Below are 27,115 nucleotides of genomic sequence, written 5' to 3'. Positions count from 1 at the left end.
CTCTCGCTCACTCGCACAGCGGGCTCGAACAAACGGCCATAAAATCTCGTGGAAAAACACCCCAAACCGACCGCGCATCGCTCAACCTGGATGGGCGAAGAGACACACACACAGTTCTTTCACAGCTTTCCAAGTGACTGCACGCACGTGATTAGCGTGCGCCCGTTCCGAACTCAACAAGTTCTTCGCACCGATTGGAAAAGTTAGTAGCGTTTCCTATTCTTATTCTTCTACTTCTTCTCCAAACTCAGTTGGGGAAGAGGAGAAGACCATCTCGATACGGTTTTTTTTTGTGGATCGTAAATTTTCATGTGCAAGATTTATCTGGAAAGTGTTTTCGTGTGTGTGCTCGCTGTGCTTGTGTGCGTGCGCCTGTGTGCATTGGAACGTGTGCGAGTGTGCGCGCGACTATATGTGTATGTGTGTGTGTGTGTGTGGAACTGTTTCCGATTGTTTGATTTTCAATGTTCATTCATAACGTTTTCGTATGTCTCTCTCCTCCTTCAACCATCTCCCTCTGGCATCTCAATCACCTTCAAATTTAATCTACCCTTAATGCATATGTTTTAACCACCAAACCTACCCCATTCTTTCGCTGTTTAGCATTCCGATTCGGTTCGAGTTTAAAGCGTACAAAAGTGTCGAATAGAGGCGAAACAAAAATCCATCGATAAAGATAAGCAACGAGTGTGATCGACGACTTGGCAATTTCCGGAGTAACACCTTTAATCACAGCGTGACTGTGTGTGTGCCCGCAAGTGCTTGAGTGTTTGTGCAGGTAGTTAGTGTGACAAAACAGCACACGTGTGTGTGTGTGCACATTGGTGTGGAAAGTTGCGCCCGTTCGTAAAATCCACCCTCGCCCCGCGGAAACATCCCCTATCGAAAGCAGGGAGAAGTCGAGAGCTCCCCAGAAAGGTGAGTAAACAGTGACCCAGTATGTCATCACGCTCGCGTATCACAGCACACAACACAACACAGAGAGACATGCGTACGGGGCGGTGACAAAAAAAAAACACCCCACGACCACCACCATCATGGCACGCATTCAAACAAAAGTCGTCGTCGTCGCCGCCGCACGGGCCGTTCATGATTGCGCTGCGCAAGCAACTTATTTGGCCAGGTACGGCAGGCCAGGTGAAGGCGTGTGCGTGTGCACGTATGCGTTGTTGGTGGTGGTGCTTTTTGCGCCGGAGCCTTCTCCGGTACGCACACCAACCATTCGCGGTCGCTAATGATCGCGAGTGCGCTCCCCAACCCCACCAGCGCCACGCGTTCCCTTTGAGAAGCTGTTCAATCGATCGAACACAGTTCAATTCTCCATCATGACTCAACAACGGCGGACTCAAACGGTGATGGGCGAGTTGATGAGATGTTTGAATTTGTCAAATATGAAAACAAAAGTCGCGCTGGAGATTTTCATACCACACATACACACACAACACGCGCACACCGTCACCCACCTCGAAATCTTAATCTTCTTTGTTCACCTTTACTGGGCGAAGATAAGTTGGTAAGAGACGTCGGACTTTCTACGGTTCCTTGCGGTCAGTCGCGGAACGCATGGGTTGAATTTTATGAGGGTGCTGCTGCTTTAAGAGCAGCAAAAGACGTACTACTCGTGTTATTGAAGAGCGAGAAAAACTTCAAAAACTGGGTAGCCAGTACTTAGCGTGTTACCGTGCTGATGTCGTAAAAGTTGTCACACGAAAGACCTTTAAGCCTTTTGGCCGATATAGTGGATCTAGGTGCCCACGGCGTGAAATGAACGCGTTCCATAGAAGACGCTCGTAATCAATCCTACGACGATCCAACCCCCCTCCCACCTCCCCCGGAGGGAGGCCGTAAATGTCTGCCAGCAAACATGGTAAATCGCTTATCGGCCCGCGAACCGGCCGATGGACGGCGTGACCAATGCTGCTGTGTAAACACATTGTAGCGGGAAATGGATTAAAATTCCATTGCAACATACCCACGTTTTGACACTTTTTTTTTTGTAACAAAAAAGGCCATGTTTGTTGTTGAATTCTAATATTCTGAGTGGAGTGTTTTAACAACTGGTAGGAATTCTGCAACACTCAGATTGGCAGATTTACATCACCCAGAAGAGTATATACGTTTAAATATTTATACAATTTTGAAAGATGAACTAAGTAAAGCTTAAAATGGCATTTATGCTTCAATTTTGTAAAATATTTCGCATTTGTTGGAATTTTTCGTTTAAAAATGGTTCGTTCATGTCAAGTTATAATCGTTAAACTCTGTTTTGGTTGTCTTCTATGTTGTGTTATTTTTAGGTTTTTTATTTCTTAAATTCTTCTTCTATTATTCTACTTTACTATTCTAGTTATTTTTCTATTAAGCATGTTTTCATTCTTCTTTCTTTTGCCCCTTGTACCTTATATTTCATTCATAGTACTTTTACTTTGGTTCATCGTTATTTTATCAGTATTCTCATCATCACTTCCAATTACTGTACTGCTCAAAAGCTTGCATGTTTGATGGGTTATTTATTGTTTCCATTTTTCCTTCACGATTCAATATGGTTTAATTGAAAATTGAATTAATCAATTATTCGAAAGTCATCGCTAAACGAGTCAAAGTTTGATGAAGCAAACAGACTTATGCCGCACACGAACGAACGTATGGTACCGCCGTTTATGTGTGTTGGTTACATACAAATAATTGAATTTCGATCCCATCTTCTTGCCACAGTGCCCTGACATACGACCTGTTTGATTCTGCTTACAGATGCGTTTTTATTTAAACAAAAAATCATTATTTCTTCGATGACAACTTCCGCGAAATGAACCAAACAAACAAACAAAAACGCAAACACAATAAGAAACGAAAAACGTATTTCTACTAGCCTGACACCCATCGGCGAACTGTTGCACTGTGGCCACCCCTCTCCTTCAAGCAACTGGTGCATCTGCCGCCGGTGGTGCATCCACACATGCCAGCGCTCTGGTGCCGCAGCGCGGTTGTCGCCGCCATGTTGCGTGTTGTTTTGTGGTGGCTGTTCGCTTGCCGCCACCAGAAGAAGCCCATTTGCTTCCCTCAACTCCACCAATTACCCGCGTCTGACTGCTTGCCTACCACACACACACACAAAAGGTTTCCGTTTTCGCCAAAGGCGGCCCTCTGGCTGTTTTCTGTGTGTTTTCTTCAAGCCGCAACAAGGGAAACGGAAAAGGTGTAGGCCGACAAAACCCCGCCGCATGATGAAGCAGATGAAGGAGGCAGAGAGAGAAAGAGAGAGAGAGAGAGAGCAGTGATCTGCTGTGCAGCAGGGAGGCCCACAGTAACACCAACACCACAGTAAGGTTGGGCCAAGATCGTGGTTCGTTGTGGGAAATAACTCGCATGCCCTCCTCCCTTTATAGCGGTGTTTGTGTGTGTGTGTGAGAGTATCTGTAGTGGTGCAAAGCCACCAGAAGCATAAGCATAAACGGAGCATAGTTTTCTTTCCGCTTTGCGCATCGGTCCTCCCGGTGCAGGCTGTCGCTGCTTCGACTTCTTCACCGACGTCTTCGCAGCCATTATCCCGTTGCTCTTCAAGAAGGGCCCGAAAACAAAAAGGGATTGGTTTTTATTTCTGCTTTGAGCGCATTCACTCGTTTGTGTGTGCGGCTGTTTTCGGAAAGGTTGAGCGATGTTGTTGACCGAAACGGACTGGGAGAGAAGTACACGGTGATGGAAAAGTACCGAGCGAAGAATGGGTTCTAGGTAGCCAATTTTATGCGCGCTTCATACGCTGCCAGAACCTTAAGACGATTCGGTTTGGTTTCGCTTCAACACAGCGACTTATGCTTATGTTTGGGTGCTTCTTCCTTTGTGTCAACCCCAAAAACAGAACAGGTAGATGGATGAAACCTTTCTCTCTCTCGCTCCGTATTCAAGTGTCTGGAGACAACCTGCATCTTTAGTGACCATCAGGGTGACATTATAGTGCAGCAGCAGTGTGGAAACCGTAAAAAGGGAATCACTATTTGGCAACCGATGCTCGGACGCTGACCTCATTTTATGTGGCACACATACAAACACATACAGAGATATACGGCAGGATCCCTTCTGACACTCTTTTGTGTGTCTTTGCACCGGAGACACATTGCGTCTGCACAAACAAAGACACCAGGGATGAATGATCGATTTTCTCAGTGCTCCATAAAAACGAATCTTCCCTTTCGGGAGTTTTATCCTATCCTTCTGCTCTGAAACTGCCAATTTTGCAGCCTCACTTAGCACGACACCTCAGGGAAGAAAATGTTTGGGAAAGGATCGGGATATGTGTGTTTCTTTATTGTTTTATTGATTGTATCCTTGTTGAATGTGCTTTTTACCTGCTGGGCATGCTGGAAACATTGCTGGGACAAAGACTACAATCCCAGCCCAGTTTGAATGAACGTCCAGCTTCATTTGTAGGCCTTCATTAACACCAGGATATCAGAAGATCCTTTATTTGTGAGCATTTTCACTTCCCATGGGCAGCAAGGTCCTAAACAAGAAAATCAATACAAAGAATACCTCATCATGCAGTTCCAAGACAGATCAACGTTCTCACAGATTCCGTGTGGTTCTCGAGGATCCATTCGGTTCAAAAGTTACATAAATTCTCCACTCAAGTGTTGGACCATTAAAATCGTCTGGCATATACTCTCCCTCGCCCGAGCTACAGCAATTGCGAGCGCACAATCACGCGATTCACATCCAGCACGTTACTTTTACGCTCACTAATTGCACACAAAAGTCTGTGCTGCACACACTTGAAGCATTAATATATCCCGATCAATGGGAACGCATCATCATAGCCGATCGTGATTGTGACGGGTGATTGTCGTTATTGCTTTCCCCCTCTAATTGTTTCGATCTGTAACTCTTCCACCCGCTCGACGTCTGCGGGAGGTCGTCCGGACGCATCATGTGGGTAATGCATTTTTCAATTGGAAAGTACTCGAGATCATGATGGCCAAGGGCGCCCGGAATCGTGTGAACCCGTCCGAGGGAACGTCTTTGCACACGGAAGCAAGCGAAATTCTGTGCGTGTGTTCTCAGCTATTTCACTAGATTCCTGTGCCTGTACCATTAAACTGCCCCATCAACTGATAACGGTACCCGGTAGTTCATGGTTGACACGCGAAAAAAAAGAAGCAAAGAAGTTTATCAACTGTCAACCTAAAGTGTTTGGCTATGTGTGTGTGTGTGCTCGCAGAGATGACATTGGCTGAAGATCAGTCGTTAGCGTGCACGAGCTAAGAAGATGTCTTTGACGATCGTCCGTCCGCAAAGCTCCTTGTCTGAGATGGACAGTGAAGCACCTTCCTCTTCAAGGTGCTTTCGACTCATTTGAGCGCGACTCTACTCGACTCTCATTCAATGCAGGCACCGAAACGGGACAGCTGGCTAGAAATTCGATCCGCGCAGAAGTACGATGATGGCCTTCCACCCTCAGCATTCCGAGCGAAGAACCAATATTTGTCACCTGCCGACGATTCGTGCGCGGCGGCAGCGATGTTCAGTTCGGCACGGTGACTTCACCCCGCGGACCGACCGATGGTGTTGATGATGATTCAAGGTGAACCAGGTATTATCGCCGACCGACATCACCGTGCGCCATTTGTGGACTTACTCGCGTATGAAAAAGGGGGTAGAAAATAAAGGTGGAAGCTCGTTGCGGGACATGTAGGAATACAAAAAAATGGCGCCGCCGGAGATCGTTTCCAGCGACAGTCGCGTGCGCTTTTCAGACACATACACACTGTGTATCGGGATCTTTCGTCCGCTGTGTTGCAAAAAACCGAGCGAAGAAATAAGAAATGGGAGAGCCGAAAACCATCAACCTAGCCGACTACTGGAAGCACTGTTTGATTTATAATCAAACTTTCTCTGTCGCTAAGCGGTCTTCAATCTAGATGATTCACTCTAGACAGACACTGAACCCGCCGAAGCCGTCATTTGATGGAGATTGCGTATCATCCGGCATCCTGTGTGCTCGCCACAAATGAAACGGTTTTTTTTTTTCGTTCATCTACCCCAACCGTGTGCAACAGAACGACTAAATCCATTGGCGGCATCTCTGAATCATACTACCCTGAAAGCAGCAGCAAGGAAGCAGACACAGTTACCTATTCGTAAGGCAGAGCACAGAACCAACCGACTGCCGGCTGCCAACCGGGAACAGACAATTTCGCAACGACTGCAAGTTTTGTGTTTTGTTTCACAACATACTCGCGATCCATGGGCCGTTTGGAACACGCTGGCCCAAAACAGCTGGCGCATACTAGCTTAATGGTACCGATTGTCATCAGTCCATAGCGATCGCAGGATCCGGGCGGTTTCCATACTTCAACTCTTTTTCGTTTGATCCAAAATGTCCCGGGCAGAGTTTGAAGATAGCGCCTTACTCAGGCTCTGCACTCACAACTTACAGTTGTGTGCTGTAATTTTTCCATCAGCAATTCGTCACAGCTAAGCAGACCGATCTAGACAGATGATCTTGAAACGATACTGGTGCTACTTCTCCAGAAGATTTAATGGCATTAAAATAAAGTTGGTTATCACTCAACCACGTACTTATCGCACTTGTGGCATCATTAGCGAGTGTACCAGCTTTGCTGTCTTGGTGGTTTTGTTGTCAAAAGGTTTTCGACCTTTAGAGGGGGGAACTGTCCCGATGATCTGAGATATCTTTTAAACCATAAACCACCACAGACGATATGGGGAAGATGAACCATATTTTTTTTTTTTTTGGAAAAATTCATCAGTATAGACCTCTTTAGAAACCTTTCGAACAATATCGCTGGAAAGGTTTTTTTTTTTCAACCCCTTTTTTAAGGAAGGAATACTATACAACCAAAACACTCAGGCTCGTCTTACAGGGTAATGGAATGATAAGGGTAAAATGGAACACTACCACAGTAAAAAAACTGCAACTTAATCTCACGTAACTTGATAAAGAGATCGCTACAGATCTCACCTTTCTGCCCGTTGTCTGACGGAACAAAGAACATTCGCCGTGCGAGAGGTGCATCGAGTACAACGCTGGGGGCGCTTATTGGGACACTTCTTCCACACCTGCCTTGTCCTATCGTGTTCCAATGGGGTGGGTGCTTGAAGACGTGAGAAGCATTCGTATTGGTTGATAAAAGTCAACAGCACTACCACATTCCCCTAACCCCTTTGCTGGGGAAATACTGATGGTCACATTTTGAGTGTCATTTATCAGAGAACGTGCATCGTGTCAGATGCATCGCCTTCCGAGCCACCCGAAATGTGCTGACGTAGGTGATATTGTTTGCACAGTTTAATTAACTTCTATCAGCGTGATCAAGAAATTCGGAACGACAAGTCGTAATGTTCGTGCGGATCATAACTGAATCGCCACCTTCCGCTGTCTATTATTGATAGCCTGCTAAGGATCCGAAGCCAAACAGGGTGAAGGGCTACAGTAATGATCCATCATTGCACTACTATTAACTCAATGCTAGCGCTGGAGAGTTGATTAAATCCATTACAATTAACATTATCTAACTAATGCAAAGAATGGGTGCATCAGCAGCAGTGCGGTGCAGCCTGGTACTGATAAAAACACCTCCTACCCGTCCGCCCTGTCCGGGAAGGCAACGAACTGTGTTAATTAGTGCACTTGTCCACGCGCTAATAGCAACCACCAGGCAACAGAACCCGGAGAACCTCGTTCTCCGGTGTGCATGATTGAATTTGTAAACGATGGTAAACCAATTGTAAACAGTCTACTTGTGCGAGAATAGAGCAAAATAGAGCCCGCAGTGCGCGTGCTTGTTGGTTTAGAAAGCGGACAACAAGTCCAAGCTAGATAAGTTATGTACCTTCCGGGTGAGTGGGATTCTAGGTGCTTGCCTTGCTTGTCAGAAGTGCACTCGATGGCGCCACCGTCTCTGAAGGGAAACGTTTGTGTGATACGAGGAATGAAACTTCACATTTAACATGTGCCAACTTTTCGTATCTTTATAAGCATGGTTGTACTGTACCATGTTATGTCTACCCTTCACAATGGTCTGGCTGACGATTAGCGTTTGTTGGAAACGGTAAACTAATCAAGTTGTAAGTTCATGTGAAGGCTATTGGGGGAAGTGTTTCTTGTTTTGGAATAAATTAAAGCAACAGGTGATCTTACTAGCCATCACTTCAGATGGTCTCCTATACAGTGTTCATTTTCTACTGAAAAATGTAAGATCATCTTCTTCCAGCAACAGCTTAAAATCCCCAAACACCCTCACTCAATTGACATATGGCACCCAGACAACAATGTGATCTCGAAACACGCTACAATCGATTCGGATCAATCTCACTCCCGTTTCGCTTCAATTTCTAACCTCCAAACGACCAAACGGCTCTGACGCACCGCCACGACAATGTGGGAGCACTCTCCGACCAAACCGGTTTTCTGCAACGCGCACAACGTCCCCATGGCACACCGGCGGTTTCTCCGCAAACGCTGGAAAGGGCTTAGGTCATGCTGCTTTTTACGTGCTTTCAACGTGGGGAATGGAAGTCACTGCTCCAACAGCTTGGCTGCTTGCTGTGCTCCCGTTTCTTCCTTTGGCGTTGGGACTTTAATGTTGGAGGAACGAACTTCACACCACATGAGATATATTGGTGGGGGGTGTGATAGGCTAAAGCTGGCGGCGCGAATCATCTGTGCCTGTGCCGGTACAGCTATGGCAGCAAGAAATGACACAAAGCGATAGACAAGAGCGAACCCCGGTACCTATACACACAACAGCACGCGGTAGAGAGAGTGGCAGCCTCGGTTTCGGGATGCGTGGGTTGACCTCCACTCTACGGACTGGAAATCATCACACATCATCGGTTGGTGGTGGTGGTGGTGGTGGTGGTGGTGGTGGTGGTGGTGGTGGTGGTGGTGGTGGTGTGGTAGGTAAAGCTCTCGTACAAACTCGCAAAGATCACTCGCAGTGTAGAGGCTGTAGTAACGCTGGCGGTGGAGCAGGGACAAGATGATCACGAAGGTTTTTGGGGTAGAGCGTATGCATATTGGTATTCCAGACACTTCCTTCTTGAAGTTGGAAGATAGCTAATGAAGTTTTTCGCTCGCAAGACCCTGTGCTGGGGCCGAAGCCAAAGGTGACAGCAAGGGTAATATCACTTCTTCGTTTCATTCATTTCCGTTTCATCGATGCAGTTTTGCAAATGGTTTGTTGGATGCGTTCTTTGCAGTTGCCGCAACGCGGACGCGTTGAAAGATACATGCACTCCCAATGCTTGCAGGCAACACAAGCCTGTACAGAGAATAAAAAAATCGCACTGGAGAAAGAAGATTCAGACAAAGGGCTGCCGAGGGCTGACCTGATTTCCCCGACCAGAGGCTAGCACACGTCCCTGCAATGGTGGACGCCTTTGTTTGTTTGGGTTCCGCTTGCACTAAGAAAGCACTAACGGCTTCATCAAAATCGTTCTCCAATCACGTCCAACTCTGACACGATGGCTGTTGAATCATGTTCTGCTCACGTTGGATCATTTTGGATCATGTTAGGGCCCCGATCGAAACCTTCACTAGAACCATCTAGGATTGCAAATAAAATGATCTTACAACCACACAGCCCACCACACTTCCTATACCGCTACGGAGCGAAGCACACCTTAAAGGCCTTCGCGCCTTTTGCTTCACAAACAACTCCTCGACGCCAGCTTGTACGAGATTCATTTCAACAGTCTCATCAATATTCATGACGGTTTTAGTTTGGTTCTTTGTTTCAGTAGAGTTTTTGGTTTTTTCCCCCTCTGGTACGTTCTCTGTACACGATCAATTTTGGAATCACACTTACTTGGCAAGAGTGTGACGGTGCAGTCACTTCGTTCCATAATGCATAATGTTCGTACGGGGCGGGGAGAGGCTTTCGTAAAAGGGAATATTTGAATTTAGTTTGATATGCATTGCTCATCTTTTCAAAATCTTTGCTTCTAAGCTCCGCTAATGAAATTCCAATCATGAAGGCAAACCTTCCACGCCCAAACCCCCCATCCCCGGGCAAGACGACGACGACATAGCGCTTCTTGTTTTGGAATCGTGGCAGGAAGTGGAAAGATCTTCAAGATTACAAGAGCGATATATATATATATATATATATATATATATATATATATATATATATATATATATATATATATATATATATATATATATAAAGCCCTATTCGGTGCATGGGTAAAAGGAGCTGCGGTATTAGAAAACTGAGGAAAACTGATTCACCATTTCCTTGTTGTTCCCGTGGTAGACTGCTATTGCCGAGCTGTCAAAATACACCAACAAATGCCGGCGGCCCCCTTAAGGCACGTGAGGCAACGAAGAATTAATTTATATCCACCAAAGTCATAAATCGTCGCCATTTGCAAGCCGCACAAACCCTCCCTTTTTGAGTTTTGTGCGCCCGGAAAACATCACATTTTCACCCTTCGCCCTTCTCTTCCTGCTACGATGGTTTCAGAATGCAACCAAAATGCATCTCACGCAAATGATCTCTGGCATGTGATGGTGGGGTGGGCATAGCCGAACGCCAGGAAGAGAACCATAGGCAAGGGAAAAACAATACATCATCTCAAATTTCCATCTGCTCCGGTCCTCGGGGAACGGGTCCGCTTTCGCCGCGCGATGCAGCGGCGCATTGCCTCGTAAAATAGCTTGCACCGTATAAATATGTCAAAGATCACATAAACTCCAACACCGTAACACCGTTCGCTTACACCGTCCCCACCTCTCCCCTCTACTTTCTATTCGTTTAATACTGGCCCGCGCCTTAATTTGTCCAGAGCAGCAGAGTTCCCTCTGGAAGCGAGCTGGCACGTGGAACGCGATGAGGTAAATAAAAATGCAAATAATCAAACCAACGCTGCAAACGATGAAATGTGGCTTCCAAACTAGAGAGGAGAGGTTAGGAGGAAACCAAAACCACACACACACACACAGTACGGGGCGGCTTTTCGTAAAGGTGAAACTGCATCACGCCAGCTCACACCTTTACCAAGCCAGAGTCGGAATGCCGAACAGCCGGTAGAAGAGACGTCGACTACGTCAGTACTTACGGTACACGTTTGGCTCTACGGTGGAGTGCTTGCATTAACAAATGAATTTGAAAATACCTATCGGCGCGCAGGAGATAGGCACGGAGGCGCAACACAGCCGGGTAGATCGAGACAGTGATCGAGAGACCACACGTGTGATGTAGAGTACAGGATCGCAGCCACCACCCTTGGAGATGCAATGAATTATTTGTGGTCCATTTTCCTTCCGCTCCTTTGCATGGCTAATGCCCTGCGGTGGTGTCCAGTTGTGAAATGGTAATGCATCATTCATTCTGACTGTGGTCAGGGTGGAACCTACATCCTTACTTTTGACTCCAGTGTCAACTCCTTATTGTTCGCCGTCACCGGAAGTGCAGTTCGATCACAGGCTGTCTACTAAGGTAAAGGTGTATTAGTGGTATATAGATCACCATACGAGTTTACGAGCAATCCCCATGCACCGTCGCCTACCAAGGTTTATGGTTTCACTCATGGTTTCCGGCAGTTAAAAACGGTAAAACGTTCACTTTATTGAAGTCGCGCGTTCGATCGTTCGTTTGGAAAAGATCGATAGTTTAGGTTCATCACTGTCACGTAACAGTAAACGAAGCTGAGCGACCAGTTTGACGGTTAATAAATCTAGCTCGTTAAACAAATGTGACAGCCTTAAATGACGTTTTAAGTGTGCTCATTGCAAAGAGAGAGAGAGAGATGAGTTATGAAAGCGAACATCTAAAGCCAAGCCTTCCCCTTCCTGGCAAGTTCAACGCGCGTAGGGTATTGTTGAAGGTGATCTCTTCTCGGAATTTTCCCCCCTTAGTTACCGCCCTTTGCAAATATTAAGAAGCAATTATTTGTGGAAGGTATTAGCGTGTAGCTGAAATTGACGCACCGCAGCGTTAGACAGCATCTCTAGGTCACTCGCATACTATCGCGTTCTAAGACGCAATCGTGTTTGGATGCACAGCTGGTATGGAAACTGGGATTTTCAGAGCGGCGGTGTGTTCTAAGAATATCGGTAGACATTCAGGAGCTGTGTAGCAGAGTAGGAGCAACCGTTTTCCAGATTTGCTAAACAATGAGCAAGAACATTGCGACTTAGAACGAGATAGCTTCGAACAGCGCTTGAAATTACACCTTTTTTACATTTAACAAAGTCATCAAGACACTTGTAAAATGGTCTTATACACTCATTTAACCATAATCTTCCTCAAAATCATGTGTAATCTCTTTCTCTCTCTCTTAATCTTACGTTTTGAACGTGTTTTCTAAAAGACAATTAAATGCTTTTCTTAAGAGCACGAAAAACTCCCCTCCCCCGTCTGGTGAAACGGTAATGCTTATTGTTGATGATGCAAATAAGCGCACAATTCCAACAACAGTGCCGGTACGGGTAAATTGAATTTACATAAAAATGCGACACTTGATTGCGCCCCCGTCACGATCGCAGCTGAGGTGAGGTGAGATCCCCAAGATGATGGTATGTAAGGTCTTGTGTCCGTGTCCTCTGCACTGCAAACAATCCTCGCTCTCAGCTGCTTTTCAGACATCACTTTAGCAAGCGCTATTATAAAGGCCTCTCCCTCCACCGAACGCCATAACCCACTTGAGATTAAGTTTTCGACATTTGCTGTATGCGTAGGACTTAAAAGATGTTAGCTCGCGACGGAATTCTAATCCGTGTGGCCTTGTACTTCCTGCCGCGTTTGGAACGTATATGTTATACCACAAATACATACTCACAGCCCGCAAAGATACAGAAAGTGTGATCGCCCGTTTTTCCGCAGTAATCCGATGGGTGTACCGCACAACGACAGCAGCTGCCGCATCGGATGCCACAGAAAATGCATTTCCAAACAGTGCGCATCTTCACAACGCCTGCTTGAAATTATTGAAGATCTATTGCATCCCGCAGCAAAAATGGAATCTTGAATCCATGTTGTAAAGCTGTCAGTGTTAATTACTTGTTGTACACTTGTACACGCGTGAAGCTGGCGACTAGCAGCACCGAGAGCGGGGTGGATTTTCCAACAACACCAAATTGTTTGCGCTATTTTCTCACGAAAAAACTTGATGAGGACGAGCGAGAAGGGAGCATTTGCAATTTTGAACGGGTGCAAAGACGCGTACTATCCCGCAATATTGAATGTCAGCTAATTGCCGCTCATTTGCCAACAAGAAACGTCTCACACGCACACGTGCACTACTGGTGGTTTAGTTCTCGCAAAGTGTGAACTTTGTTGGGAATTTGGGGGCAGCTAGACGTTGATACACACGCATTCCGGACGAGATGAGGACTTTCCAGCAACAACAGAGCACTTTGCACGGATGAGGCAGCTTGGGTTGATTAATGTACAGCACGCGAATATCAGTTTCACCATGCCTACCCCTACAAAAGACACCAGCCAGCCACTATTTCCCAGCTTGTTTAGCACGCTTTTACTAACAGCTTCCTTTAAAACGGGAAGAAACCGATTTTCACCGCTGTTAAACATGCACCAATCGATTTGTGTAACATTCACCCCCTAACAAATCGCTGCACGCACATGCCAGCGGCAGTCATAAACAAAAGGGCAAAGACTGAGGTCTAATTTTATGGCAGAGGATTTAAGCCAGAACAATGGCGCGAGGAACTCACTCCTGCCCCGAGACTGTATGTTTGAATGAACTGCTCCGCTTTATGTGTGCTATCGTACTATCATTTAATGGGTTTCTTTTAACAACGCCCGATCGTGACCATGCAGAGACGGACATGCTCTCGGTGGACTCCCAGACAGATCCCAAGAATGAAAAACTCGACAATAAAATTTATTCCCTACTTCGCGCTCATAAATTATGGATTCCCGATCACCCTCTGTCTTTGGTGTATTTTTTTTTTTTTTTTTTGGTGGATCGCGGTGGTTTTCTGTGTGTGAAATAAAATCAATCGAACCACAGCTTGATCGTGTGGAAAGAAGGCAGTCGCCTCGTGGAACAACCGTCTCGATCTCCAATTTCGGTACGGCTCGATCATCAATTCCGCAAAGGAGATAAACGGTAAATCATCGTTTTCTATGGAGATTTTTTTTTGTTTTGTCTTGTTTCAAACCTAAAACTCCTTCCAGTGGAGCTTTCCGAAAGGAATACAGTGTTTGGAAATAGTTTCACGAACTAATTTATGATCGTAAACTATTGTCCCCTAACACTCACACGTTCAGACACAGGCACTCTTGGAGGGGCCAGGGGGAGTATTGGACGTCTCCGAATGGCGACGGCGATCGATTAGACGGCCGTCGATCAACAACACCGATTCCTACCATTCGGCACGTCGCGGCACGAAGCGGCGTTGACTTTGGAGCCGCAATAGTATCGAAGCAACGAGGGTACAATTTATTGCCACCGGTGTCGCCCGTGGTGGCTTTCGAAGCAAATCTCTGCGTCATCGTGCCCGCATGCATCGCATTCTAATTAAACCGTCAGTGCTGCGGCGCACAGACACCAGCCACGCAGCGGCCAAAGCTTGCTTGTTGTAGCTAGCCGCTAACTAGCATTATCCACGTACAGCCTGGGTAGTACCTAGATAATGCATAGTTATACACAGACCGACACATAGACACAATCTCACCGTTTCTGCCGTGTTGTATCGTACACACGACACGGCACAGCGTGTTTTATACAGTTGCAAAGGCTTCACAAATTGGGCTCCACATTTCATCTGTGCACAGCTAGATATGCACAGAGGCACTTCATCGCAGTGTCGCGTCACATCGGCTCGCTCTAATCAGGCTGTTGTAGTGCGTAATGGCATTGGCGGTTGCCTGATGGAAGCCGGAATTCTGTCATCGGTACGTACGCTTCATTCCGTTCGGTTGCAGTAGGACAGACGTACGGATCGTGTGATTGATATATTCTACCTCTCGATCGTAGCTGTCAACCACCGTTTTGTTCGATGGTGTCGTCTTGCTTGAGGCAGCGGTGTCGTGTTGGATTCCTCCAATCAAATATCATTCTCTACCCTTTCCAGGCTGGTCCGAGCGACGCTATACGAGTTGAAAGCTTACAGGCACCGCTCATTAGTTTGCAAGAAGCTTTCAGTTTAGTCTGCAGCGTTAACCCTTTCGAGGTTGGGATTGAACCGTTGTCTTATCGGTAGCGAGCTGAGACGTCATTTATTTTCCCCTTTCCATGCCCCAAGAGAGTATTGCATCGCAGATAAACCGTTCGAAACCGTTTGAGACATTTAGCAAAGCCATTGGCCATAACACGCAAACCGATCGTGCTTGAACCGCTGAACTATAGACCTAGAACATCCATTACAGAAATTAAATACGATGTTTAGGTTTTTGGATGCATTCCAAAACCCCCATCCCACCACCCATCGGCAAAAGAAGAGAATCGTTGTAGCTAGCAAATACAGGCGTTTGCCCTCCAAACCGTTACAACTATGTACGAATGTTGTTTACACACGGGGGCTGGGAATTTATTGCTGTGGTGCTAGCGAAGGAAGAATCACGTACCGAATGTACGCGGTGCTAGCTGGTAGAAACTGACCGTTCCTTTAGGCGAGGCGAGGATTGATCGATGGCTGATGAGCGCATGACGGATGGGAATGGTAGAATTTACGGATGCCGCTGTTGCTGCTGCTGTTCCGTACAAGGTGTAGGACTTATTTCCAGATTTCTTTCGCGTACGAATGATCATAACTTTTTGGGGTTTAACCATAGACTGATAATTTAGAGGCCATTAGCGAGAGACGGTTTGATGAATGTAAAGTACCGGTCAAAGTACCTGTTAGAGATATTACGCCGTCGTTTTTTTGTTCTAAAGATGTCGTCATTTTGAAAACAAACTTGATTTGGTTTTTGTTTCTACCATAAACGAAGAATTCCAATTACAACTACAATTACAACTATGCTAAGAATTCAATTGATCAACAGCAACCACGGGACACGTAAAGCCTTGAGTATTATAATAATTTTCTTCATGCAATTTTTCGACGAAACTAGTCGAATGTATACTGTGAATTGATTCACTACAAAACTGATGGTCCAAAACCACATCGCCAAACTGAGCCAGAGCAGCAGCTGCGGCAGCCTGTTTGGCAAGTTGCAACTGCTCCCGGTGTCCATACTGAGGTCACTAACCTCATTGCAATGCCAGCTTTCCATCATCATCATCATCCGCATCTTCGACAACAGTTTCCAACTGACGTACACCCTCCAGCAGACATTCAGGAGGTTTGTGGTTTTGACCAATTCTGTACCTCCGAGCTCCAAGAATTCTTAACGTCGTCCCATTTCCGGTTCTCTTCAGCAAGAGCTTGGCGTTTTTCGTACGGCTTAGCTCACTGCGACAGCATTCTTGTACTCTTGTCCCAATCGGAATCGATTAATTTATGAACGGAAGTCCCGAAAAGCCGGTATGTTTACACAAGCCAGAAAAATCTGGTAGCAAAAGATCCAGCATGAATACGCACCGGTTTCCCGGTAACCTTTTAATCGTGTATCCCCCTGGCATCCCCGGGTTGAATATGAAGTTGGTGGTGAATGAAGTCATGTAACGGGGTGTGGAGATCGATCCCGCACGGTGAAAAGAAGCGTCGAAAGAAAGGTTTCGCGGTCAACGGAAAACACGTCACTGCAATTAAGCAGCAGGAGCTGTGGGCTGTGGGAGAGCGAGCAGAACTACTTCAACCCCCACCCCATTCACCCCATGTCGAGATAGGAGGGAGGGGGTGGAAAGGTGCGTTCGTTTTGTATGTACGAGAGTGTATGAGTGTGCATGCTCACAAACGGACACAAAAGTGCATCAGTATCTGTACGCGCAATTCCCTTGGCCAACGTTACCGGGGAACAACTACACAGACACACGCAGGCACATGGTTCGAAGGCAATTTTCTACTTCCAGAACACTCTGTACACACGCTCTGTGCTGGGATAGTGTGTGCGAGAGTCGGAAATGGCCTCGGAACAGAACTTCGCGCAACGCCACGGATAGCGCAACACGCGTAGAGGTTAACCAACCGCTTCTTCGCGATCGTATAAAAGTAAGATAGCGAGAAAGACAAGAGGAGAGAGAGAGAAAGATGAATAGGGAGAGAGAAAGAGATATGATAACTGAAGGAGAGAGAAAATCATTTAAGGCCCTGGGTGGGGTAGAAGTAATTATTCATGCCTGTACCGTGTCTTAAGTTTGCTCTTCTCCACTGTGTGTGCGCTTTTTTTTTTGTTTCATTTTCCCCAATTCCCCTTTTCATAACCCATCTGCGTACGGGGTGTGTGCCGCAGCATAAACCAAAGCTACCACCATCGTGCGAGATAAGAACACACACATAAACACATACACAGGTGCTGACGGGACTTTTCCATTAAGTGCGGCGATCGCGTATCAGTATCTTTCGTCGGATCGTTTTATTTATTCCAAGAGCGGCTACGATATGCACAGGGGCCGCTCATTGGCGAGGGGAAAAGAAGATATGCTTACTCATAAATCGACATAAACTATGCTTTCATTAGAAGCGTTTTCCCTCCACGCAGGTTAAACTAACAGTGAACGGGAGCTGAAACCAGGACTTGGGAGTTGTAAACTATTAAGCGAAATAGACATTCTAGCCCCCTTTTAGTAAGGAAAGGAGGGTTTGGGAGCCTTCCACACACTCTTACACATAATGAGAAACCATCGGATCAAATCCGATCGGATTTAATAGCTCGTAGTTTGAACTCTAATGTGTCATAATCGTTCCAAAGGCTCATCTTACAAAGATGAATAGCGGAGAAAAAAGCACACGAGACTAACCGAGACACGCGCCATCTAGTGTCACGATCATGAATGACGATTTCAAACCCTGCGATTCACAACAGTATCGCAACTGTACCGTCACGCCCCATCTGCGACAGCATCAATTAATGGGTCTAACACTTCGAAACATACGCACAGATCAAGCGCATTTCCAAGCGCCCACAACTGCTGATCATTATCGAACGTTTATTAAAGCCGGAGCCGGAGGGTGCGGTTGGCGATGGTGGGTTTCCCCCTAGAACGGAAGTACAGCGAAAGCGTTGATGGGATATTAAAAAGACATAACGAATTATTAATTACATTTCAGCTCGTGGCTGTCGATTGTCGCCACTGTACGGGGGATATGATCAAATCGGGTCGTTGTGCAGAAAGCGTTATTTAACAGAGCGCAGCGAGGGGTACAGCTATCTTTGTTTTGCCAGTGGCTTCAAGTTGGTGTTTTGAATATGGCTCCTTTTAACCCGAAGATTCACTCGTCATTTAAATAGTCGTGTGTAAAGGTAGAGCAGCACCACAAGAAATGCCATAGGTTCAAATCCTACCCAAACTGTTTACTTTGTGAGTTAAAAGGCTGCTGCTTAATACTGTGATTGACCGATTGAGAGCAGGCCACAAGTTCTGAACTCTCACATAGACATTAATTAAGATCAAATTGGAATTATTGGTTTATTGTAAAACATTCACAGATAAATTATAAATAAATGATCAACCCCAACTGTCAGCGTAATAGACATACGCCTCCGGATTAAAACACCTTTAAAGGTTTAATATTTCCAGTCTTTATCCCAAGCAGTACGCAACGCTGAGGGCTTACGCGTTTGACCGTAATTGATTTTGCGTATTTGCGTTCCTCTCATCCTCCTCATTTCCAATCTCACAGCATCCACTTACCCTTTGGGCAGACGAGAATATTAAAATGCAATTACTCAGCTCAATTAGCTTCCCTTCGAATGCAATGAACCGGGCCGCCTGTTTGCAATGCGCTCTAGGGAGGGGGAAGTTTGAAGTCAGAAGCTCGGTCGATTAACTGCTGCGTTGCTGCTACCTCGCTCTCGGATGTTGTCTTTGAAGTTATAAACGCGCGAGTGTGCTGTAGATCGCCGCCACTACTAGTACACGCAATGCCCACCGGCCTTCTTCAAATGCGTTTAAATGGTTTGATTGGTGGTGAGGCAGGGTGGCGATAGTAGAGTAGATAGTAGGCTGGGGGGTAATTTAATATTCAGAAAAAGAAACCGCTCCTTCGGTGTCTGTGACTACATTGCCGCTACACAGCGTCGGCGATCGACGACGACGCCACCTTAGAACCCCTCTGTCAGCCGTGTAAGCGCCCATATTAGGAAACTCGAACCATCTCACACAGACAAACAAACAAACACAAGGGCAAAGAAGGAAGTTAAAGTCCCCACTCCATCCGTGTTTGGGAGATGCATTTTACGGTACAGTTTGTACCAAAGTGGAGTTAGACTTTTATGCAAATGTGCACTGTAACCGTGCGGATTGATCAATTAGTGTATCAGTTTAATGATTCATTCTGTGCCCAATAACGGTTTTTGATGGAGAGCTGCCTTATATGCACTAGCCTTAGTCTTCCTTACTCTTCAGTAATAACCTTCAACACTCTTATGAAGTCACACTGCAGCAAGAGCATGCTGTGCAGGTCACACCTTTTTTCCATGAAGTACTCTTCAAACGAAAGTAGAAATTATTTGACGATGCCTACATTGGGTCGTGTCATGCAAGAGCACAGCGTTTAGCAATTTTCGCTTAGACGACTTACCGTACCGGCATCCCTATCCGGCACAAACCAAACCAAACGACGATATCCACTCTCTTCAGAGGGGGCAGTACAGCAACCGAAAAGGAAAGACGTCGGGAATTGGGCGGACTAAAGTGAAATTGTTTTTCCTCTCATCTTTTCTCTCCCCCTGCCAATCTGATCCAAGCCGACAGATCAAAGACCAGACCTACAGGAAATAGATCGACGGATAGTTTGGAACCGATTTAGTATACAGATCACGCTGCTATACAGACTGCGATCGTGTGCCGGAAAGGTTCACTCGAAATTAGTCCATCCATCCACCAATGACATCTTCGAGGAAGATGTCGGAAATCGATTTTTCATGCACCCTCTGCAACCAACAATAAGAGGGGGATAGTTTCCACCACTCGGCACAAACATCATACAGTGCACCATAAAATGGGTCCACATGTACAGTCCCTTTTCCACCCCATGAGGTAGGATGAATTGTGGCCCATTAACGGCGCGCGCGCGTTTAGATGTGTTATGTTAATTTGGTCTGTCGTCTGTTTGTCGGCCATTATGTGTGAAGCAGTGTGACACAGCACGCGAACCCGATACGATCTTCGCGGCCTTTTTTTCCTGGTTTATCACCCTGTCAGTGTCGATTGCATAACGACAAGCATCACTGCTGCTGCTGCTGCTGCTGCTGCAACTGCCGCGATGAACATTTGTAGAAACTTGTTCAAAAGACGGCATCCGAAACAATGAACAGAGGACCCTCGGTTATGTAGTGTTGCTGGCATATTTTTTTATTCAAGATACCTCTACAAAGCTTTAATAAGCTACGATCATAAGCGCCCATTGAAAATCCTTCCTATTCCTTCATGAGCAGCAGACAAAGCAAATTTCAATGTGGCAAAATCGCTCTCCACACATTGAGTGCAAATTAGCGAAGGTGTACTTGATTCACAGGAACTCCAAAAATTGCTAGTGTGGCGCAGGTTCGTCATCAGTGCGTCATAGACTCTGATGAATAGTTAAACACAATATGAAATTGGTACCTCTTTTGATATGGGCGATTGTTTGCATGTCATTTGCAGCTCAATACCAAAACCTACCAATGGACGCATGTGAAAGCATTTTACACGCCTCCGGATCAAAACGTAATGCAAAATGGAATTCCAAGACAGCGCCACAGCGCACACGACCCAGTGCAAGAAATGTACACTATAACGCCCCTCAGTTTTTTTTTTTATCACAGAATCATTGCAGCGCCCTTTGTTGGACGGAACGGTTTGCAAAATAACCGCTCCGGTCATTTTCAGTCGGTGGCGTAATTCTAAACCATTCACCAGAACAGAAGGTTCGCGTTCGCGTTGACGATGAGTCGTGTTCTGCTGTTGCATTCCAACTGTCGAGTTGCCTGGATGAGATAGCGGCCCCTTCGCTATCGCGCATCGCAGTTGTTTGGCCTGTGGTCTGTGTTGTTATCATCGTCACCACACTACATAAAGAGCTCGGAAGCTCTTATCTATCTCGTCGTCATCGTCGTGGTCGTTATCGTCGTCATACCCATTGCTTGCTTAAGAGCTGGCTTGACCATATATACACGGCAACAGCGATGCGTGACACCTGGAGGAGCGTACGTATCAGAAAAGACGTTCGGAACGAGACAAGCCAGACTGTAACGAGAATTGGAAGGTGTACCTTTTAGATGGTAAAACAACATTAAAATAGTCTAACTTGGATTGCACCATGAAGTGTAGAGAATAGCAATAAGCGTGATTGTGCGTGCAATAATTAAACATTCCCTCCTCCAAGAACTACGGATATGGCGCGTCTTCGCCATCAAGTGCGGCGTTTGGTAGTGCCCAAAGGCGCCAAAGAAATTAAGTGCCTAAATAAACGAATCGGTTTTTTGTCGGATGGTTTGGGTGTTTTTTGTGTGTGAATTAAAGCTGAAACAACACAGCACACATACACACACCAGGTCCCAGCCAGGGTTGTTCCCACCCGAATCATGTAAACACTTGCGCGCACCGTGCTCCGGGCGGGCAGTACCGCGGGCAGTGCGTATACAGTTTTTGATGTGTGAAAAACAATCCAACATCATGATCGCCTCTCCATCGTCTCTGTACGGTGTTTTCAAGTATGGGTAAAGTGTAATCAACCGACGGCACTAGCTCGATTTGGTAACTGGTGAAACATAAATTGCAGTTAATGTGGTGCCCTTCGTGCGTGGCGTTATGAACTCTGAGCGTTCTAGAGATTTATTATGTCTTTAAACTACTCATTTTTATAGCGTGCTACTTACGCCTTGCCGCCTTTATACAGACAAATTACGTTTCGGGAATAATAACTAAACTATGGTTTAGCAAACGAATTAGTGGTTTGACGTAAATGAGCTTCCCGACAATGCAGCCACCTATTCGCTTATTATATCCGTGTTTGCCGATGTTTGAACGAGCTATATTCCATGACTTCTAGCTGTGTGTACGAAGAATCACTATCTCTCCACTACCACGAGACCGAGCTTACGGCAGTGGCTAGGAATGTCAAGTGCTGTAGTATACCTTGGCTATCCGCTTCCCGAATGTAAACGACCGCTAGTACAATATTTATTCTGACAGTTCCATTTCGCGACCACACAACCGCATCACAGTCAACAATACGCTAATCTCCAACTACTGCTTCGCTTCCCCGTTTCAGGTCTAAGTTCACACCATGAGGTGCCAGTACCTACTGGTGCTCACGGTAGTGCTATGTGCGCTTACCGTGAACTCTCTAAAGCCGGACCTGCCCAAGGCGAAGGATCCACTGTTTAACAAAATGCTTGCTGAAAGCAGCACCAAAGGTGTGGATGCGCAAGATCCTCGGTACAACAAAATGCTGCCCGACCTGGAGGAAAATCTCATCGACGATGACGATGAGGACGATGATGATGAGGAGGAGGACGATGTCGCTCCACCGACGAAGAAGGCCGCCGACCTGAACCCGATGTATGCGCTGCGCGGCAAGCAGGTGAAGCCGGAAGTGTCCACCGTTGGTAAGTGCGAACGAAACGAAAAACAATGCGCAGCGAGTGATTAGCTGCTTATCGGTATGATTTCTCTTTATTCCGCCCCTAGGTTCGGTTGCTATCAACAAGGTAAAGATCAACGAAGATATCGACAGCTACGAGGAGGTACTGCTGAAGGGTAACGGCAAGAGTGTGGTAAGTACATAGCCTTGCTACGGGTTTGGTAGTAGTAGTAGTAGTAGCTTGTACCACAGAAGGGAAGCTAATGGAAAACGTGTAAACTCTTTCACAATTAACGAAGGACATTGATGATTCGTATCAAGTGGAGGATCTAAGCGGTGAGGTACTTACAATCGAGGAGGAAGTAAGTGACCACTCCAGTCATTTTATGTCGCTCTTTCTGTGTTCATATTGTGACGTTTCACGCATGCCACATCAATGTCTTTCCGTTCTGATCGTTCTCCCATCTTCATCGTTACATCCTATTCTTTCCCCTGCATGGCTCATGATCAGGTGCCCCCCGACAGGCGGCACGTCTAGTTGCGTTCTCTAATATCCCGCTATGCCTTTCTCTTCTACCGCTTTCTTCTATTGCTCACTGTCCCGTTGGCTCCCTGTAGAAACCTTCCAAATCTACCACCGCAAAGCCCGTCGCTATACCGGCAACCGAAGACAATTACGATGAGTACGATGATGATGAGTCGGACGAACAGATCGACTTCTCCGGTGTAGACAAAGTTCTGGCTCAACCACTTGTAAGTGATCGAGAGAGCGAACTAACCCCGTCAGCACTATATTTCGGAGTGATACTTGCTGCCGCAGATCACACTAACGAATAACAAACTTTTCTGGGTTTATCTCTACCTTCCAGAAACCACAGGTCCCGGCTGAGAAGTCTGCCAAACCGGTGGTTCCTAGTACGACTGCGAAGCCGAAGGCGGTCACCACCGGCAAGCAGAATGTAGAAATTCTGGATCAGTACGACGATGATGCGGATATGGACTACCAGTACAACTACGACGATGATGAGGACAACGATGATGATGACGATGAGGACGACGATGACGATGAGGAGGAGGATGCGGAGACGTTGCCAGCACAGAAGATCACCAATAAGGTCAACAAGGAAGTGGGCAAGAAGCAAACCAATCCGGTAAAGGAAACGAAGGATCAGAACAAACCAGCTGGCAAGGATGTTAGTATACGATCGGGTTTAATTCCACCACCATTGTGTTTAATACTACGTTATCACTTACAGAACGCTGAAGACTACTATGACGACGATGAGTACGATGATGACGATAATGCGGAGCCGTCCAACAGTTCCTACTGCCCGCGGGGATGCATCTGCGAGCGTAACATGCACGCGTACATGGTTGCCACGTGCAGTCGGCTCGATCTGGAGACTCAAAAGTTCACCTCCCACATCACCGACCTGCAGGTGCTGGACGTTGGACCGAAGTACCCGATCGAACTCGGTCCGGAGTTCTTCAAAAAGATTGGCCTCAGCCACGTCGTCTCGATCAAGATCACCAACTGTACGATCGTGTACATTAGCCCGCAGGCGTTCGCCGGGCTGGACGAGCTGTACTCGGTCAATCTGACCAACTCGGGCATCGACATCATCCATCCGGACACTTTCGCGAACAACACGAAGCTGCGGCTGCTGACGCTTTCGGGCAACGATTTGAGCGCGATGCAGAGCGTCAACCACAACACGCCGTACATGGACTACATGCTGAAGGCGCCGACGGTCGAGGAGCTGGACATTTCGCGCTGCAAGCTGCAGGAGCTGCAGCCGAACGCGTTCAACGAGCTGAAGAACATCATCTACATCAACCTGTCCGAGAACAATCTGAGCAACTTGCCGGAGGGCATTTTTGATAACGTGGAAACGATCGAAGAGCTGGACCTGTCGATGAACAACATCGTGGAGCTGCCGAAGAACATCTTCGCCAAGACGTCGCTGGCGATCCTGCACCTGAAGCACAACAAGATCACCAACAATGTCGACTTTGTGACGGCCGATCTGCAGAAGCTTGACCTGAGCTTCTGCCAGATTCGCACGGTCCACAACACGATGTTCAAGGGCATGGATGGGTTGACCAACCTGATCCTGAAGGGTAATCACATCGAGAAGATCAAGCCTATGGCGTTCATCTCGCTGAAGAACTTGCGGCAAATCGATCTGTCGTACAACAATCTGGAGCAGATTTCCGCGCAAACCTTCATCGGCAACAAGATGCTGGACATTATCCGCCTCAACAACAACCCGCGGCTGAAGCGCCTGCCAAACGAAGGCTTCGAAATCTCGTTCAACGGTACGTTCACCGTTTACTTCATGGACGTGTCGAACTGTGACATTTCCGAGCTGGCAGACAACACGTTCAAGACGATGCCGCAGCTGACGCGGCTGAACCTGGCATGGAACAACCTGCAGACGATTCGGTCGTCCTATTTTGCCCACCTGAACAAGCTGATGGACCTGGACCTGAGCAACAACATGATTATAAATATGGACGAGAAGACGTTCCAGAACAATCGCAACTTGAACACGGTAAGCCACTTTCGCTTCGGTTGTGATGTGATCGGATTTGAAGCTAACAATGAAACTTGCTCTAATTTTGTAGCTGAACCTGGCCGGCAATCAAATCGCAACCCTGACAAGCAAGCTCTTCCACCCGCTGCAGTACCTGAGCGAGCTGGACGTTAGCGACTGCGATCTGCGCACCATCTGGGATGATTCGGCGGCTGGTACGAAGCGCGAAGAGGTCCTGCCGAACCTGAAGCGCCTGAACGTGTCGTACAACGAGATCATGGAGGTGTTTGTCTCCGATCTGGAGTCGATGGGCAAGCTGCGCGTACTGGACATCCGCAACAACACGCTGACCTGCAACGAACGTTTGCCAACGCTGATCGATTGGCTGCAAAAGAAACAGGTAAGATTGTGTGCAGATCCTTACCTTCCGAAATGCCTTATTCGTATCTAATTGCATGCTTCGGGGGTCTACGTTTTCAGATCTCGATGGGCCTTGGCGACACGCACGATCACGTGACGCACGCTGAGATGACCACGGAGCTGCGCACGGACAACTCGGCAACGCTGAAGCAATGGGGCCAGTTCGCTTGGGAAATTTGCCAGGGCGGTGGTAGCGACAGACCGAACCAGCGCCTAACGTACTCCGAATCTGACGAAGAATACAACATAGAGGATGAGGACGATGTGTCCGAAGTTGCAGATGCGGACGTGATGGCGGAAGCGAAGAACGCCAAGTCGAACAAGATCGTGGACAGCAAGAACGAGCTGGACGAGTACTCGGACGATTCGGTCGATAGCGACGACAGCGAGGATGAGGATAGCGCCGACGAGGACGACGAGGAGGACGATGAGGAGGACGAGGATGATGATGATGATGACGACGAGGAGGAACAGGAGCGCGAAAACATTCTCGACGCGGCCAACGGTATCCAGAAGATTGAGCAGGGCATCCTGACCGGCAAGCAGGCGGACGAGGATGATGATGGCGAGTACGAGGATGACGGTGCCAGCGTGGACGATGTGGTCATACTGGAGAATGGGTCCATGTTTGCCGTGTCGTCGGTTTGGATCGTGGTTGCCTGCATCCTGTTCGGCATCTCGATGCTGCTGCTGGTCGTGGTGAAGGTGCTGACGGAGGTGATGAAGCGACGCGGCGAACGCTACCGCCAGGCGCTGCTTGCCTCAAAGAACTCGTTCGTGTACCAGAAGCTGACGGAGGACATTGTCCCGTCGAAGCTGCCGAAGATCCATCGGTACGAACCGATCAATCAGGTGTAAAGACGGAGGAAGTACATGCAACACCAACAAACCAGGCGCACGCCCTGAGACAAAGTCAAATGGAAAACACGTGGGTTATTAGATTTCGTGCACGCGCAGCAGTAACATTCAAAGTCGATTGCGAGGCGCAATAGAAGAAAAAAGCAAGAATTATTCGCACAGAAATACTTAAACAGAATACGCAAGATCACGTCAGCGCTTCCCGGTCGGTGTCAAACCTCAACCCTAGCGAGGCAGCAAGCTAGTGGCAAATGAGATGTACTTATTGATACACAGTAAAATAACAGCTACATAGATCGGGCAATAACAAGCAGCTATTTCTTTCTCTATTTATTAAGTACTTGTACCCTTTTCCTTTAACATCGAACCAACAGCAGCATTGATTTCAACAAAAACCTTTTCCTTCCCCCCCTTGTGGTTAGTGGTGATCCTCAAGATGAACCATCCATCTTGTTTAGTCGAGTCGCCCATCCGGTCGCATTACGATGCGCGCCACACAAATTGTACACACCTATCGATGTAACAAATCGTTCGAACGTCCAGCTTTTTACCGCAGTCCGGTGTTGTACGCGTCGTCAGTGGACAGATGCGCCCTTCGGTTTTTCTGCCGGGTAAAGGAAACCACCTTTCTGCGTCTCTGGCATCGTAAACGTTTTAGCAGTTAGCTTAGTTTTGTTTTAGTGCTACTATTCGTACTTTA

At 47.0% G+C, this 27,115-nt stretch overlaps 1 protein-coding gene across 6 annotated transcripts; it reads left to right on the top strand.

Annotated features, from left to right (window-relative positions):
- The first annotated feature begins 94 nt into the window (after positions 1-94).
- LOC121592069 (protein scribble homolog) lies at positions 95-27,115 on the top strand. Of its 6 annotated transcripts, XM_041913329.1 has the most exons (10): positions 95-202; positions 604-918; positions 22,289-22,625; positions 22,708-22,793; positions 22,900-22,962; positions 23,219-23,353; positions 23,470-23,793; positions 23,857-25,155; positions 25,229-25,537; positions 25,618-27,115. In XM_041913329.1, the coding sequence occupies exons 3-10, from the start codon at positions 22,304-22,306 to the stop codon at positions 26,413-26,415; spliced, it is 3,336 nt and encodes a 1,111-aa protein (XP_041769263.1). In that variant the 5' UTR covers positions 95-202; positions 604-918; positions 22,289-22,303; the 3' UTR covers positions 26,416-27,115. The 6 variants fall into 6 exon arrangements, with proteins under 6 accessions (XP_041769263.1, XP_041769267.1, XP_041769268.1 ...); XM_041913333.1 differs by lacking the exon at positions 22,900-22,962; XM_041913331.1 differs by lacking the exon at positions 604-918 and having other exon boundaries at positions 118-202.

Source organism: Anopheles merus, chromosome 2L (genome assembly GCF_017562075.2).
Source record: "Anopheles merus strain MAF chromosome 2L, AmerM5.1, whole genome shotgun sequence".
In the NCBI taxonomy this organism is placed as follows: domain Eukaryota; kingdom Metazoa; phylum Arthropoda; class Insecta; order Diptera; family Culicidae; genus Anopheles; species Anopheles merus.
The sequence above is the reverse complement of the archived record's forward strand: the minus strand, read 5'-3'. Positions and strand labels throughout refer to the sequence as shown.